At 42.3% G+C, this 16,426-nt stretch overlaps 1 protein-coding gene across 1 annotated transcript; it reads right to left on the bottom strand.

Moving 5' to 3' along the window:
• Positions 1-1,809: 1,809 nt before the first annotated feature.
• On the bottom strand, positions 1,810-15,596 carry LOC117430822 (fibroblast growth factor 16). Its single transcript, XM_058989085.1, has 3 exons — positions 14,667-15,596; positions 12,891-12,994; positions 1,810-2,619 (listed from the first exon to the last, which is right to left on the bottom strand). Exons 1-3 carry the CDS (start codon positions 14,935-14,937, stop codon positions 2,374-2,376), a joined length of 621 nt encoding a protein of 206 aa, XP_058845068.1. The 5' UTR covers positions 14,938-15,596; the 3' UTR covers positions 1,810-2,373.
• Between the last annotated feature and the right edge of the window lie 830 nt (positions 15,597-16,426).

Below are 16,426 nucleotides of genomic sequence, written 5' to 3'. Positions count from 1 at the left end.
CGCAGCATCACAATCCCAGCCAGGCTGTAGATCAAACCCCGCGAGTCCCGCAGTATTACAATCCCAGCCAGGTTCACAGAGTGCACAGAGCAAGTTCCTGCCAGAGCCAAGGCTATCTGCACTCTGTTTTGTTGTTTTTATTTAAAGGGTAATACAGTACAACAGCTAGGAGCCTATACTTATTAATAAACTATTTTGATGTTGGAGCTCAGTTTGGCACCTCGATGCTGGTGGAGAGCGGCTCAGCCAGTCGAGAGAGTTGTGCATTCCAGCTTTAAAACAGTGTGGGGTCCAGTCTCTGAAGAATGTAAACATACAGGGAGGATCGCTACATCTAGAGAAGGGTTCTCGTCCATAACTATTAAACACTTCATAATGCTCAATTTACAAACTAAAAGAATGTTAATAAATTCAATGACAAAGTCTTTTTCAATCTTTTTGAAGACATTGAAAAAGACTTCTAGTAGAAACATTTGTCATTTATTAAGTTCCATCTTGCATTCCATATATCGGAGCAGGGTGAAGACTGCAGATCTGACAGAGGCAGGACAGTAGGGCTGGCAGGACATTCTGTATCCAGGTGCAGATATACTTTCCAAAAGGAGCAGTCTTGAAATCAGTGAGACAAAGGGCCACTCTGGACTTTGCTGCTGATGCTTTCTGGCAACATCCCTGATCAAGTGGTTATCATTGTGAAATGGCCACATACCCCCTCAGAACAACTTGTCTTCCTGGTTGCCCATGGTGATCCAATGCCCTATTAATAATCTTCAGGCATGTTTTTTTGCGATATCATTCTGTAGTTTCTTTGGTTATATGATGTTTGTGTAGTTTTTTTTCATTTGTATTATGTCTCAAACCTAGAGTTCTAGGTGATGCAAATCTTTTGGCGGTAGCTGTATTGTAATGATCATTGCGTTGCGAGTTCTATCTTTTCAAACGGACCATCTTGGCAAACAGTTGAGTGTTTTCTGTGTTTGTGAACACTGGGAACCCTGCACAGGCCTCCTTGATAGTCGTAGGATAAACAGCAGACCAGTAATCACGTCTGTTATGACTTAGCAGGTCAAAAGTGTTATAGGACATCTTGCATTTGCCACTAGGGAACTGAGCAAACCCATTTCTGCATCTACAGTCTCTCCCCATTACCACACCCATACGCACTGCACACTTCAAGGACATACTTTATTGAATTATTATTTTTTTTATTATTAGGTTAACTGCAAATTGTAAACATCATAGTCACTGTGTATCCAGAATGGTATATGGCTTGAGGTAATCAGACCTCTGTGTAACTCGTTACCAAGCAACGGAATTGGAAACTTACTTGAAATGGGTTACCCAGGTCCTCAGATCAGGAAGAAATTGGATGACTTGTGTGTGTGTGTGTGTGTGTGTGTGCATGCATATATATGTGCTATTGACAATTTCCAACACAATTGTAGGTCTGTTATCACTTGGTATGTGAGATATGCTTTTGTATACTATATAAATGCTCCCTGAATTACACTCTGAAAAAAAGCTGACTCCTCCAACTTCTGTACAGGAATTGGAGGCAGGAATCATTAATCAATGAATCAGAACAATTTAAACATCTCTCAGACTCACTTTCATGTTGAATGACCCGTCAGCCGATTGACAGTTGTGTGGCAGGTGATTGCTAATGTGTTTTATATATGTGTGTATAATATATATATATACACAAATTTTTTTGTTCAGCTTGAACTGATGCAGCCTTATTAATTTGACTTGTAAGATTTTGCAAATCTTATTTGAGTGTGAATGCAAACCCTGTTGTTCAACACAAACATTAAAACACCAATTAAAAACACCCGAGCACCTGATATTACAGGACCATTTTATTGTCTTATTATTCATCTGTTTGTTTTTCTTTAAGATCTTATTTCATTAGAATCTATAGTTCATTACAAAATAAATTCTTTGCAATAAATAAATATACTTTTATATATAATACATATAAAATAAATATAATGTACATTTTATAAATAGTTCCATCCATATGTACACCATCTTTTTAATAATGTTCCCTAGAGCTGGAACATCACGCGTCTTCCTCAGTTCATTATCCAATTTATTAAAACATTTTTTTTTCTTTAAATATATTATAGCTTTAAGCTTATTTGCAGCAGCATTTTGTCCACATTGTGATATCATTACTGGAGGTTCTCAGTGTGGGTAACAGTTTAGACTTTTCCTTTATAAGAATTTGAGAGGAGCTCCAACACAGATCTACATCAACTATTAAATATGAAACGGTAGTGGTGAATTTAAGTGCTTGTCTTCTAACATCTAGTACTGGGAATTCGGGAATTCTGGAAACCCCCCTATATGCATCGCTGGGCATGTCACATGTCACCTGTAGTGGAACAGGTCTCGATATGCCACTGGTATTTTATCAGGGTCCACAGGCCTTGGTAAAAAATGGGTAAATTTTTGATGTTTTTTAGTCCGGTATCCTTCTCTCGGTGATCCGTCTTTATTCAAGGCCACATAGTAGTATTTCCCCGTGTCAGAATGCTTAAACAGAGTGGACGCGTAGGTGTTGTACCAGTTCTCTTCAAACTGCTCCCGGAACACGCATTCAGCCGTTAGCTTCTTCTGCAAGACAAAAAGGGGCCAGAGTTATTAGTGGCTTAAGCGCTGTGGTGCAGTTAAGGAAAGAGCTTGTGTGCTAGCCTGGGAGGAACAGTTAGGCAGCCCCTGCAGCTCCAACATAAAGACCAGGTGGTCAAGCAATCACTCAGGCAGATCGCATGTCACATCTTGCAAAGCCCATGCACGTCTTGTTGCTTTCGTAGCTCATGTTGAAAAGACCAGCACAGTATTTGGTAAGAGACAGCTTTTAGTTTTAGTGCAATATCAAAATGGGAATCAAAAGACTCAAGGGTGTTCACTCAGTGTCACTCACAAGCTGAAATACTATTGCTATTACCAAATGACCTTCTCATGTGCATTTTATTTATGAGCAGATCAATTCTGGAATAGTATACGCTGCACTGCTATTGATTCTGAGTTATGGCCAAACAAGACATGTTAACATATAGTTCACTTGTTCAGAGTATGTGCACAGAATGTGAAATATTACTGTACTGGGAAACACCTGTGTTGCAGTCTCTTTGTAGCCAGTGTGCATTTTGCTGCCTCATAGATGCAGAACATTCATAAACTAGCATTACTGAGACCATGTTCACGTTACTATATAGATTTAGCTGATGCTACAAAGAGGGGGATGTTATGAGGTAGATATCCTTCTAGTGTGTTGTATTTTCTACTGTATTATGACCGTAATTTTAACAATGCGTTGGTGCTGAGACTAGCTTTACATCTTAATAAAATACCTTCCATTTTGCTCAGTATATGCTTTATTTGATACTTAGGTTTGGGGAAACAAATAATCACTTAATTCTAACTTCTCAGGACACAATTTAGGTGGACCTTACACAAGATAAACATGATGCATAAAGAGAAAGGGTGGTCCCTCCAGTACAGGACAGACCTGAGGCATGGAGACTGAACTGCACCCTCACCCTCAAAGGGTGGTCCCTCTGGTACAGGACAGACCTGAGGCATGGAGATTGAACTGCTCCCTCACCCTCAAAGGGTGGTCCCTCCGGTACAGGACAGACCTGAGGCATGGAGACTGAACTGCTCCCTCACCATCAAAGGGTGGTCCCTCCAGTACAGGACAGACCTGAGGCATGGAGATTGAACTGCTCCCTCACCCTCGAAGGGTGGTCTCTCCGGTACAGGACAGAGCTGAGGCATGGAGACTGAACTGCTCCCTCACCCTCAAAGGGTGGTCCCTCCAGTACAGGCAGGTTTGAGGCACTTCTTCTTAAACCCCTAAGAGAAAAGGTGGTTCACACTGCTACTGCCTGCACCCATTGAAAGTCTCCAGCACTGCCAATCCAGCACCTTTTTCTGGAACAAAATTCATCACAAGGTAATTATGGGCTGCTTTCAATTCAAATGAAATCAATCACCATGTTAACCTTTCCATCTTTCTTTCCTATTCGTGCCAGCTAGTCTGTACTGGGTACTCTTCACAACAGCCTCCCGTCACCACCACTTATAAAAAGAAACCCTGAGGACTCTCAATGCTTTGTTCTTTTTCTCTCTCTCTCTCTCTCTCTCTCTCTCTCTCTCTCTCTCTCTCTCTCTCTCTCTCTCTCTCTCTCTCTCTCTCTCTCTCTCTCTCTCTCTCTCTCTCTCTCTCTCTCTCTCTCTCTCTCTCTCTCTCTCTCTCTCTCTCTCTCAATTTCAATTCAATTCAATTCAATTCAATGGTGCTTTATTGGCATGACTTACAATAGCAGGTGTTGCCAAAGCAATTATACAATACAGACATGTATATATACAATGCATCATGAATACATATATATAAACAAACTGATTTATAAAGTACAGTAAAAAAAAAAAAACAAAACCAAAAAAAAAAAAAAAACACATATCACTACTAACAATAAACATGTATCAGGACAATAAGCATTTACATAATACATACATGCCTACATACACAACAACATACATACTGTATATACATAAGTGTGTGTGTGTCTCTGTGCAGAGCTCTCATTGTGTGTCCCTCAATCTGTGACATGCAGACACATACTGGGCTGCTAGTTGGGCTGTGCTTCTCTCCTCTCCCAGGAGGATTGGGACTTTTTCAGGGTTGGTCATGTTTGGGAAGTTTGGGAGGGAATTTGCAAATTTTTTAAAATAAGTTTGTCTATTTTCCGAGTATTTCTTACATTGAAGAAGGAAGTGCATCTCTGTCTCAACCTCTCCTGTCTCACAGTGACCACAGAGCCTTTCTTCTTTAGGAAGCCAGGTCTGCCGGTGACGGCCTTTTTCAATGGCCAGGCTGTGGTCACTGAGCCTGTACTTGGTCAGGATCTGCCTCTGCTTTGTATCTCTGACAGTAGAGAGATACTCTGCCAGAGTGTAATCTCTTTTTAGGGCCCGATAACAATCCAGTTTATTTTGAGATTTTGTTTCTGTGTCCCAATGTTTCAGATAGCAGTTTTTGGTTAGTTTTATAATTTGGTTGACTCTGATTGGGGGCTGGTAAGCAGTGCTGCCCTGAAGCTGGTTTGTTTTAGTATTATTAGTTGGGTTCAGTGCAGTGAGCTTCAGGGCCAGCTGGCTTAGAGGACTCTTTTCAGGGCTGAGCTCTTGGGTTTGCATGGCCTCATACTGGAGGGAGTCTGATTCACTTTTCTTTAGGTGCATCCAAAACTTTAGTGCTCTTTTCTTTATATTTATGAGTGTTGGGTAACGGCCTAATTCTGCCCTGCATGCATGATTTGGTGTTTTTCTTTGCACCTGTAGGATGTTTTTGTAGAGTTCAGCATGCAGGGTTTCGATTGGGTGTTTGTCCCATTTAGTGTAGTCTTGTTGACTGAGTGGACCCCATACCTCACTTCCATACAGCGCAATGGGCTGGATGACACTGTCAATTAATTTTAGCCATATTTTGATAGGAATATTGATTTTATAGAATCTTCTTCTGATGGCATAGAAAGCTCTTCTGGCTTTTTCCTTTAGTGCATTCACTGCTAGGTTAAAGCTCCCTGACGCACTGATAGTCAGGCCCAGGTACGTGTAGTCTGAGGTGTGTTCTAGTGTAGTGTTGTTTAGGGTGAAATGGTATCTGTTTCCCTGAGTTCTGGCCTTTTTTTGAAAAATCATTATTTTGGTCTTTTTAAAGTTTACTGCCAGGGCCCAGGTCTGACAGTACTGCTCCAGCAGTGCCAGGCTCCGCTGCAGCCCCTGCTCTGTGGGCGACAGCAGGACCAGGTCATCTGCATAGAGCAGGAACTTGACTTCGGTGTTGTGTAGAGTAAGGCCGGGGTCTGCAGACTGCTCCAACATCGTAGCCAACTCGTTAATATAAATATTGAACAGTGTTGGACTCAGACTGCAGCCCTGCCTCACCCCCCGCCCCTGAGTGAAGAAATCAGTTCTTTTGTTGCCAATTTTGACTGCACATTTGTTTTCTGTGTACATTGATTTTATTATATCATAGATTTTACCCCCTACACCACTTTGAAGAATTCTGTAATATAAACCTTCATGCCAAATAGAATCAAATGCTTTTTTAAAGTCAATGAAGCAGGCGAAAATTTTGCCTTTATTTTTTTGGTGTACGTGTTTGTTTATTAGGGTGTGTAGGGTGTAAATATGATCTGTTGTGCGGTGATTTGGTAGGAATCCAATTTGACTCTTACTCAGGACATTGTGTTCGGTAAGGAAGGCCAGTATCCGGGCGTTGATGATACTGCAGAACACCTTCCCCAGATTACTGCTCACACAGATGCCCCGGTAGTTGTTGGGGTCGAATTTGTCTCCACTCTTGTGAATTGGGGATATAAGCCCTTGGTTCCAGATGTCAGGGAAGTAACCAGTACTTAGTACCATGTTGAACAATTTAAGCATTGCCTCCTGTAATTTAGGGCTGCTGTGTTTGAGCATCTCAGTGCTGATGCTGTCAGGGCCACAGGCTTTCCTGGTTTTCAGTGCCTGCAGCTTCTTAGTTAATTCCTGTAGGGTGATTGGAACATCAATTGTGTTTTGGTTATCTTTAATTGATTGTTCAAGTAATTTCAGTTTTTCTCTAGTTTCATTTTGTTTATCTGTTAGATCTTTTTGTTGAATATCTTTATAAAGGTTTTCAAAATAATTTTTCCAAACTGTTCCATTTTGTATCGTCAATTCTTGTTGTTTTGTTGGGTTTAAATTGTTCCACATTTCCCAGAACTGATTTTGGTCAACAGATTTTTCAATGTCTGTGAGGGTTTTGTTTGTGTGTTTTTGTTTTTTCTGTTTGAGGGTGTGTTTGTAGTGTTTTAGAGTCTCACAGTACCTCAGACGTAAGTCTGTGTCTTGTGGTTGATGGTGTTTTTGATTAGATAATTTTCTTAGATTTGTTCGTATTGATTTACATTCATCATCAAACCATGACTGTGTGTGTTTTTGTTTCCGATTGATCTTCTTTTTGGTCTTTTTAATATTTGCCATTATGGCTGCTTTTTCAAATATCTGATTGAGGTCATTAACAGACAGATTTAGTCCTGTCATATTAGGTTGGTACAGAGTGTTGAGGAAAGTGTTAATGGTGTTAGTTATTTCAGTGGAACTGATTGCTTTGATATATTCCTCAGTGCTGTTTGGAGCCCATCTGTATGGTTGATTCAGATTGTACAGCTTACTGGGCTGTGTTTGTGTGTTGCTTGCCTGACTTCCTCTTTTCAGGAACACAGTGATTTGATTGTGGTCCGATAGAGGGGTTTGTTGCCTGACAGTGAATGCACTTAGAAAGGAGGGGTCCATGTCAGTGATGGCATAGTCGACTACACTAGTCCCAAGAGCTGAGCAATACGTGAACCTCCCTAAAGAGTCCCCTCTGATCCTGCCATTAACGATGTACAGACCTAGGGCTTGACAGAGATGCACTAATTCTCTCCCATTTTTGTTCACGGCACGGTCAGGGTTGTTTCTCTGGATTGTGGTGGGTGTGAGGTACAGAGGGGTCTGTCCAAATACATGGCTGTTTCCCTGGGTGTTAATACAGTCAGGCTCTGAGCCTGTCCTGGCATTGAAATCCCCACAGAGCAGCACATTCCCCTGGGCCTGGAAATGGCCGATCTCTGTGTGGAGGGTGTTAAAATACTCTTCGTTGTAATAGGGGGATTCAGAAGGGGGGGTGTATGCTGCACACAGGTATATGTCATTTTGACATTGGGCTATTCCCTTGTTAATTTTGAGCCATGTGTGTGTTTGGCCCTGTTTGACTGGGCTGATGTAGCTGGCCAGCTCCTCTCTGTACCACACTATAATCCCCCCTGAGTCCCTGCCGCGCCGGACTGTGCTCAGTTTAATAGAGGGCACTATCGCCTCCCTGTAGCCTGAGGGGCAGTGTGTGAGCGCGTCTGCACGGCACCATGTCTCCAACAGAACTATCACATCGACATCTTTTGTATTTTTAATAAATTCAGGATCTGTGCTCTTCAGCCCAAAAGCAGAGGAATACAGGCCCTGAATGTTCCAACAGCTAACAGTAAATGAACTCATGTAATCCAACCAATATTATTCTTAATGAAATAAAATGTCTAACAATAACACAACCTTTTAAGTTCCCTTTAAACAGTAAAGTACAAGTATAGTAATTATTTTAGTAGTATTAATAATTATTTATTTATTTATACTTTATTTATTTATTTGTAGTTATTTACATGTAGAATATTTTTTTTTTTTTTTTTTTTTTTTTTTTTTTTTTTTTTTTTTTTTTTTCCTACCCGAGTGTTGCAGGTCTCAGTTCAGCAGCCTGGAGCAGAGGATGCTGAGGAGCTGTTTGATCTCTCCCAGTTCGGTGGGGGCTGGGGGGGTGGGCCGGGACAGAGTTGCAGCATAGCTGAGTTGCTGCTGGTGGTCGCTGAGCCTGGCGGTAGTGGGACGAGTGGGGGGCCGGATGGCGGGCGGCTGTACGGTGCTGCGGGGGCGGGATGTGTGCGCTGCAGTGCGGGGGGGCTGCATGCTACGCTGGCCTCTGCTGGCACTGCTGCGAGGGGGGCTGGCTGGGCTACGGCCCATGGCTGCATCCTTCAGGGTCTTGGCAAAGACTTTGACCCCCTCCTGGTTGAGGTGCACCTTGTCGTAGAGGTGCCAGGGCCCCACTGTGGGGTGGTGTGCCAGGTGCACGTTAGGCAGCGCAGCGCAGCCTCTGGTGATCTCTGCGTTCACAGCGTTGATGGTGTGTGGGTGGGTGTCGGCTCGGGGCAGCAGCGTGGAGATGACCACTCTGGAGTCGGGGAACTCCTGCGTGGCTCTCTCAGCCACCCTTCTCACGGCCTTGGCAGTGTCGTGGCGCAGGGAGCCCAGGTCGTTGGTGCCGGTGTGGATGACGATGCAGCTCGGGCTCCCCAATGTGTCCCGGTTCAGCAGCTGCAGGGCTCGCTCCGTGTTTGTGCAGCGGATGTTGTTGACACGCCGGCTGGGAAACAGTCTCCTCATGTCCAGGTATTTCCCGTTGCTGTCAATGAGGAGGACCACTTCTGCGTTTGTCTTCTTTTTGGCCAGCATGCTGTGGGTGTGGGTGGGGATGGGGGTGGGAGCGGGGTGGGGGGGGGAGCGGGGTGGGAGGGGGAGCGGGGGGGAAGCGGGGGTGGGGATGGGAGCGGGGTGGGAGGGAGACCGGGGGGGGAGCGGGGGTGGGGATGGGACCGGTGTGGGAGTGCGGGGGGCAGCGGGGGTGGGAATAGGGGGGGAGCGGGGGGGGAGCGGGGGTGGGGATGGGACCGGTGTGGGAGTGCGGGGGGCAGCGGGGGTGGGAATAGGGGGGGAGCGGGGGGGGAGCAGGGGTGGGAGTGTAGCGGGGGTGGTAGCACGGGGAGCAGGGTTGGGGGGGGCTGTGTATCTGTGGAGCTGCTCCCTCAATCCCTGCAGCTCCTTGTTGGTGGTTTTCTCTCTGCGCTGCATCTCCTCCTTGACGCTGGTCAGCTGGGTCCTTAGGTTCGCGTTCTCCTGCTGCAGGTCCTTCATCTCGCTGGTCAGCTCGGTGATGGCCACCCTGTTCTCTCTCTTGAGCTGGCTCACCTCATCTCTGAGCTGCTGGGTGATGCTGGTTTCCTTGAGCCTGGCCAGTGTAAGTTCTCTGAACTCCACAAACTCCAGCTCCAGCAGGGCCAGGCACTCCCGCATGTGCTGGGTGTCGCTGGGGGTCGTGGGGGTGGGCAGGTTGGTGTCGGGTGTTGTGCTGTCTGAGGTAGGATCTTCAGGGTCTTCAGGGTCGGTGTTCTCGGGGTCGTTGGCTGTAGTGTTTGTTTTTTCAATCTCTGCTGCCTCTTTTAGTTGTTTATATTTTTTTTCAAAGGAGGTCAGGCTAGCCTCACTGCCCTGGATCAACACAGTTCCGCTGTGGTAGACATTAATACTCAGGACTGTGCTGTCCGGGTCAGAGTCTTCTCTTAAGAGGATCTGTCTACCTTGGCAGATCCCTCTTTTTGTGACGTTGCTGTACGTCTTACACACAGCAGTGTGCCAGGCATTGAGGTGTTGAGTGTAGAAGATGAGGTTGCTTCTCATCTTCTTGTCTCCTGTCCCAGAGTAGTCTGTGTACAGACACTCCGGGTTCTCTCTCAGCACGCTCAGTTTATGATGCTTCCTGGCCTGTGCGCTGCGCAGTTCAGCCGGGCACTGGAACTCCCTGCTCTCTGCACTCTGACTCGTCTCCATGGCAACCGGGAGAATCTGCTACACTTTGTTGCAATTTCCAACTGTCACTGCCAACGGCTGCTTTTTTGAAAGTAAACTGAACTTTTTTATTTTATTTTTTTTTTAAAAGCAAACTACTGCTGAACTTTTAATTTTTGTATTATTTTTTGTATTTATTACTATAAAATTATAAAATAAAATGATGGTAGTGTAAAACGCTTACCTCTACCTCTGTAATTTTCTTCCTTTATTTTCCTCTTTTATTTACTTCTATCTTTTCTTTCTTTCTCTTTCTTTATCCTTTTCTTTCCTTTTCTCTTAAATATTTTTCTTCTCTTCCTTTAATTCTCTCTTCTTTCCTTCCTTCCCTTTGCTCTGTGATTTTCTTCCTTCCTTTATTTTCCTCTTATTTCATTCTTCCTTTCTTTCTTTTCTTTCTCTTTCTTTTTCCCTTTCTTTCCTTTTCTTTTAATTTTTCTTCTCTTCCTTTAATTCTCTCTTCTTTCCTTCCTTCCCTTTCCTCTGTGTTCTTTTTTCTTTTGGTCTTGATCTTCTTTTGGTGTTTTTATAATATTTAATCAAAATGTTTTTTCTTATTTTTTCATATTACGTTAAATACTACTCTTTAAGTACTACTATACATATGTTTATGTTATTAAATTGGCATTTTATTTCACAAAGAAACATAAATTTTTAAATTTTCAGGAGCTCATATTTTCTGTGACTGCTCACTCTAAAAGTCTCTCTCTCTCTCTCTCTCTCTCTCTCTCTCTCTCTCTCTCTCTCTCTCTCTCTCTCTCTCTCTCTCTCTCTCTCTCTCTCTCTCTCTCTCTCTCTCAATCCCTGGCTGGTTCAGCAGGTGTGATGTTGCAGTTCAGGCACTGTGTAACACAAGCAGCATGGGAAAAATCCCTGCATTGTGGTTTATGCGACAGGGAACACTAAGCCCAAAGAGGAATAATCTGGTTAGGAAACATAATCCTTGGTTAATGGGAATTACATTTTTTTATTTTTACACTACCCATGTTAAAAATGCTCATAGTAGTCTGTAGACCACGTGCGGAGACAAGGGGATATCTAACAACATGAGTCTGCAGTAGTATTGCAGCGTGTTAATGTTATGTAGAAAAATTGCATCTTGATCGTGCCTGTCAAAAGACTGAATCATGTTTTCAACACAAGTTGATTATTGTTTTAGGCAGTGTGAAGATAATGTCTCCTTTTTTCATTTCAGAAGACGTTTTTAGTGGCAGCCAAAACTGGCATTTACAAATATAGGGCACAAAGCTCAGTCTCTTCATTTTGTATCAGTTGTTGGGGGTCTGTCAACTAATCTTGGGCATATTACCATCAAATATGTACTGTTGTTTAAAGAAAACAATAAGAACAGCAGAGGCAGGGTTAATATGGAAAACAATACGAATAGCAGGGGTAGAGTTAATATGGAAAACAATGCGAATAGCAGGGGTAGGGTTAATATGGAAAATTAAACACTTTATTTTACTGCATTCTAAATTGAGCCCTAATTATGGTTCCGCTATATTTTTAGAAAGTACAAAATAATAAAGCAACAGTGATAAAGATAATGGATGTTCCTGGCTCTGTGTAACCTGCCACAAGGGATCTCAGGGTTTTCTGTCTCCAAGGTTCAGTCAATTCCAGGTGCAAAAACCCAAAGCTGGCAAGAGTTTCAAATATTGATCTTTACATCCCTTCCTCATATTGCAGCACATGTCTGACTCATGTGCTCTGCATCCCTCATGTGTATTCTGTTATTAGCAAAGCTGCATCACCCTGTTGCAAGCCTGTTTCAGTCACTATGACCAATACAGCAGATCTTACAGCCTAACATTGTGGTGATGGCAGGTGCTCCATTAGCACACAGCGATACCATGGGAAGGTTAAAAACTCAATGGAAACTTTAAGGGTCTATTTTAATAACTGAAACAGCTGTGGGTCTTAATGCTGACACCCTAAACATTTATAATCCTGTTATTTAGAAGTTTCAGGGAAGATTATTTATTATAGAGCTGTCTTTATCAAAGGAGGGTGGACCAATGTTTTAAAACCAAATTTTGTTTCCTTGTTTAAAAGGTGACCTAGCACACAGGAAGTGATTCAGTACCAGGAAGAACCAAATATTTAAGTGAAGTATAAAAAAAGATCTTAAGATAAAAAGGGGGACCAGTGATGATGTCATGCTAACAAGAGGCAAGAAAATGTATTTGCAGTTTTTTTTAATGGTTTGCACTACTCTCTGCTTCTGTTCTGATCATTTCAAATAAACCGTATGAATAAATTCTGTTTGACCTCCTTTTTTGTTTTACATGATCTTGCTGCACTCGGCTCCCTCATATCCTTTAGCCAAATAATTACAATACCAAAATGTGGCTGCAAGGACCATGACTGTCTGCCAGTACCTGACATGCAAACACTAATTTCACACTCTAGAAAAACCAATTAGAGACCACACTCAGGATTTGTTTAGTCACAACTCCAGGTTTAGCACCCACTATTCTTTTGTTAATTAAGCAATTCATGCAAATTCCTTAGGGGAAATACAGATTGTGTCATAAAACTAACTGTCTGCACCTGTGTACACAACCTGTGCTGTGAAGCGTTTCGAATACGGTTCAGGTAATAAGTTTCAAACTTACCGACCCATAGAGCTCTCCCCTCTCATTCATCCCCAGGTAAAGTCCTGCATCAACCCCTCGGATACTGACCAGACCGACAGCCAAGCTAATAAACTCCAGAATTCCTTGAAAATACAATATATTTACAATCAGCTTGGGGTGGCCCATATTGCTGGTCAAATGTGTAACATCAATAGGCCAGTTTAAAAAAAAAAAAAAAAAAATCTAAATTGCAGAAACGTGAAGGAACTCCTCAATTTAAAACACTGTATTAATTAAATATGCCTGTAGTGTCTTTCATTGCCCCTTGGTTGTTACAGGATATTACTTTTGCAATATAGCACAATAAAGGTAAGTTATGTACAAAACGAAATGTTAATGAATGTAAAAAAAAAAAACACAAATTAAATTTAAAGTGTAAATATACACGTTTAAGTGCTAGTACGAACTGATTTCACAGTAAAAAGCGCCACAAGTTGTCAGGTCAGCATAATGATGTGTTTTTATTGATTATTACTCCATTTAAAACTATATTGATTGTAATACAATTCATACAGTGTAGTATCTGGATATGTTTAGGTTGAAACAAAATTGCCGTTTCCTTTGAGAACTACACTATAACAAAATAACTATTTGGTGGCTACTATTGATCATATATGTTAGCTACGCTGTGCATTACTTACTGCAGCACAACGGGGGTACCATCCCGTATGAACTACCGACATATGGAGTGTCACATTGACCTTACCCGACCTATAAGCAGCGTGTTTAGAATTAAGATATTATATATATATATATATATATATATATATATATATATATATATATTCCTGATCTTTCTTTTCAGCGGTCAAGGTTTTATTTACAGTTCTTTGCCCTTTTTTTGCACCTGCAGAATAACTTACCAGAGCAGTCTTTGAAAATGAGAATGCACACATTTTTGTGGCATGAACACATTTGTTTATAATTCTAATTATAACTGCTGGCGGGATGGTTTATAATAGTTAACAGGGTATGTGGTCGTGGCGGCCCTGCTGAACAACATAAAAAAAATGAGACAGCTCTTTGGTCGCGTGTTTGCAATAGAGCAAAGACACCTGTTACAGCCTAGGCATATGAATAAGAAAAAAGAGGCTCATAGAAGGACATTAGAAAATACATTACTGTTAATATGGAAACAAAATGAACCAGATGCTTTAACTATTTTTATATAGCACTGAAATATAACTCAAATGAAAGAAAGTTTTTTTTCTGTTTTTTTTTTGGGGGGGGGGGGGGGGGGGGTTCTTGCAAGTTTGAAACAAACAGCTGCATGTCCAAATTCTTTAATTTGAAGTGTGCAGAAGCACACCAATAACTTTAAAAGTATGTAATGTTTTATATACTTTATATACTTGGTTTATGCACAGAAAGAGAGAGAATGTGCAGCCTGTGTATCCAACACCGATGCAGTAATGCATGATTTTAGAAGCCCATTAGATCAGGGGTCTCCAGCCCTGGTCCTGGAGAGCCCCCATCCTGCACGTTTTATAGGTGTCTTTACATCATCAGTGGCTAAAGATCTGGAACACCTGTTAATCTTGACTAATTAAGCCAATAACTGGTTCAATTAAGTTACTAAGAGATTAGTTTAAACAAAAACCAGCAGCCACAGTAGTTCCCCAGGACCAGGGCTGGAGACCCCTGCATTAGAGTGCGTGTGCAGCTGTGAGAAGTATCCTCCAGCTCGGGAGCTATTTAAAGTTTATCATCCCGATTTAAACGTTGGTGCTCTCTGTGTCAACTTCAAGTTCTTACCAAATCTGCTGTGGTCCTGCCGGGTTCCGTGCACGGTAGCATTGGGAAAAATCTCAAGGTGAAAACCCGTTCTACAGTAGAGCTGCCTTCGCCTCAAAATGCCTTTCAGGTGGGTGAAATCCGTGGGAGACCCCCTCTGCAACTTCCCCTCAATCTGTCCCAGCCTCTCATTCAAAACACCGGGAGAGTCGGACAGAGGAATATTCCCAAAGGCAGAAAATCCGTGTAAATCCAAATCGTGCGCTCCGAGAAAGCCCCCTACCTCCGCCATCGCAAAGGTGAAATTAAAACTTCGCTTGAAGAGGAATCACGCTTGCTTTGGAGTGCAAACAAACACAACACAGTAGTAACAAATCAATGAAAGAAAATACAATTTCACGAGTCGTCTCTGGAGCGTAAGAACAACAGACTTCGTTGTGATTGAATACTTTGTAAGAATCCCTTTTTCACTAACCTTCGTTCGTTGCTATTCATAACTGAAAATGTCTGGCTATCGGATGGATACTGCCGTTTATATACATACTCCCCTTGCATTGACATATTGGAGATTTAAATAAGCCACGCCTGGCTGGCATCCATCCTTTTCTCACATCCATTGCTTGCTGAAAAATGTAAGTATACTCCCTCTTGTATAATTGTTGTTATTATTATTAAAAAGCAGGACAAAGCTACAGATTGCACCCAAGCAATGGACCATGTCGCATTTTGGCAGAGATTTGTTCACTGCTGATGAAATCATTCTGCCATGTGCTTGCCTCGGGACTGCAATATTAAGAAAGATCATTTCTGCAACAAACAAACAGAGTAACCGCGTTCGGAATATAAAAGTCAAGCAAATACATACTGAAAACGCCCAGGCATTTGTTTGAGTTGTGTTATCGTAGGAACTGAAGTCTAGTAGTACTGCATGCACAGCCTTCTGGCTTCGTTTTGTTTACCTGACAAATTATTGCCACAAGCGTACATGTTAATCCGGGCCGGAGGCCAGCATGCACTCGCTCGGGTTGCGTGATGAATGCCAACAGAACCGACCAGTCACTCTCACACTATTACTATTAGGGTTACAACATATTACGAGCCACGGGATACTTGTTGAGTTCGAAGTTTAATAAAAACTGCCCCAACCACCCTCTCTCGTTGGAAACAGGTGTTTCCCCTTAATTTTTTCCCTCGGTGGTGTTACTGTAGATTGAAATCCAGATGTTGGATTAAAAAAAAAACAATACTGATGCGAATTTACAAAAAGACCAATACAGAAACACTGAATATAAATTGAGAGTGGTATTATTAATGCATTTGTCGTCGTTTTTAAAGACTCTTCGTTGTCTTTTGTCATTGTTGTGATCCTGGGGGAAATGTTTGATGTTTAGGGAGGTTATTTAGTGGGCGGCCAGTAGGCGGCGCCGTTGATCCCATTTACAAGAACCACCTGAGAGAGTAATGCAAACAACATGCAGTGTCAGTTCATCTTTTAATATTGTTTTAGCAGGGCTTGGCAAAGAGATAATTATGATGTTATTTAGTTTGATCATTCTTATTCCTGTTTTGTTAGACGTTGGGGATTGTTTTTCCAATGTGATAGAAACAAAAGTTCGTGATCTGACTGGGTGGATCTGTGTTTGATGGACAAATACACCAGGAGGCAGGGGTTAGGAATTCACTGGGGAGTTCTTGCGGTGACACTAGGGGGCGCTAGGGTGTGAATAAACTTGACTTGTGAAGCATGTTGTATAATAATAAATTAAATATTACAAACCTGT

The sequence above is a fragment of the Acipenser ruthenus genome, chromosome 16 (genome assembly GCF_902713425.1).
Source record: "Acipenser ruthenus chromosome 16, fAciRut3.2 maternal haplotype, whole genome shotgun sequence".
Classification (NCBI taxonomy): Eukaryota; Metazoa; Chordata; class Actinopteri; order Acipenseriformes; family Acipenseridae; genus Acipenser; species Acipenser ruthenus.
Note: the sequence above shows the minus strand (reverse complement) of the source record. Positions and strands in the feature narration are given on the sequence as shown.

Coding starts and splice junctions, on each gene's coding strand:
- LOC117430822 (XM_058989085.1), bottom strand. CDS start 14,937: ATGGCGGAGGTAGGGGGCTTTCTCGGAGCGCACGATTTGGATTTACAC. Junction 12,995..14,666: donor GCAGGACCACAGCAGATTTG/GTAAGAACTTGA, acceptor TGTATTTTCAAG/GAATTCTGGAGTTTATTAGC. Junction 2,620..12,890: donor GGGGAGAGCTCTATGGGTCG/GTAAGTTTGAAA, acceptor TTTGTCTTGCAG/AAGAAGCTAACGGCTGAATG.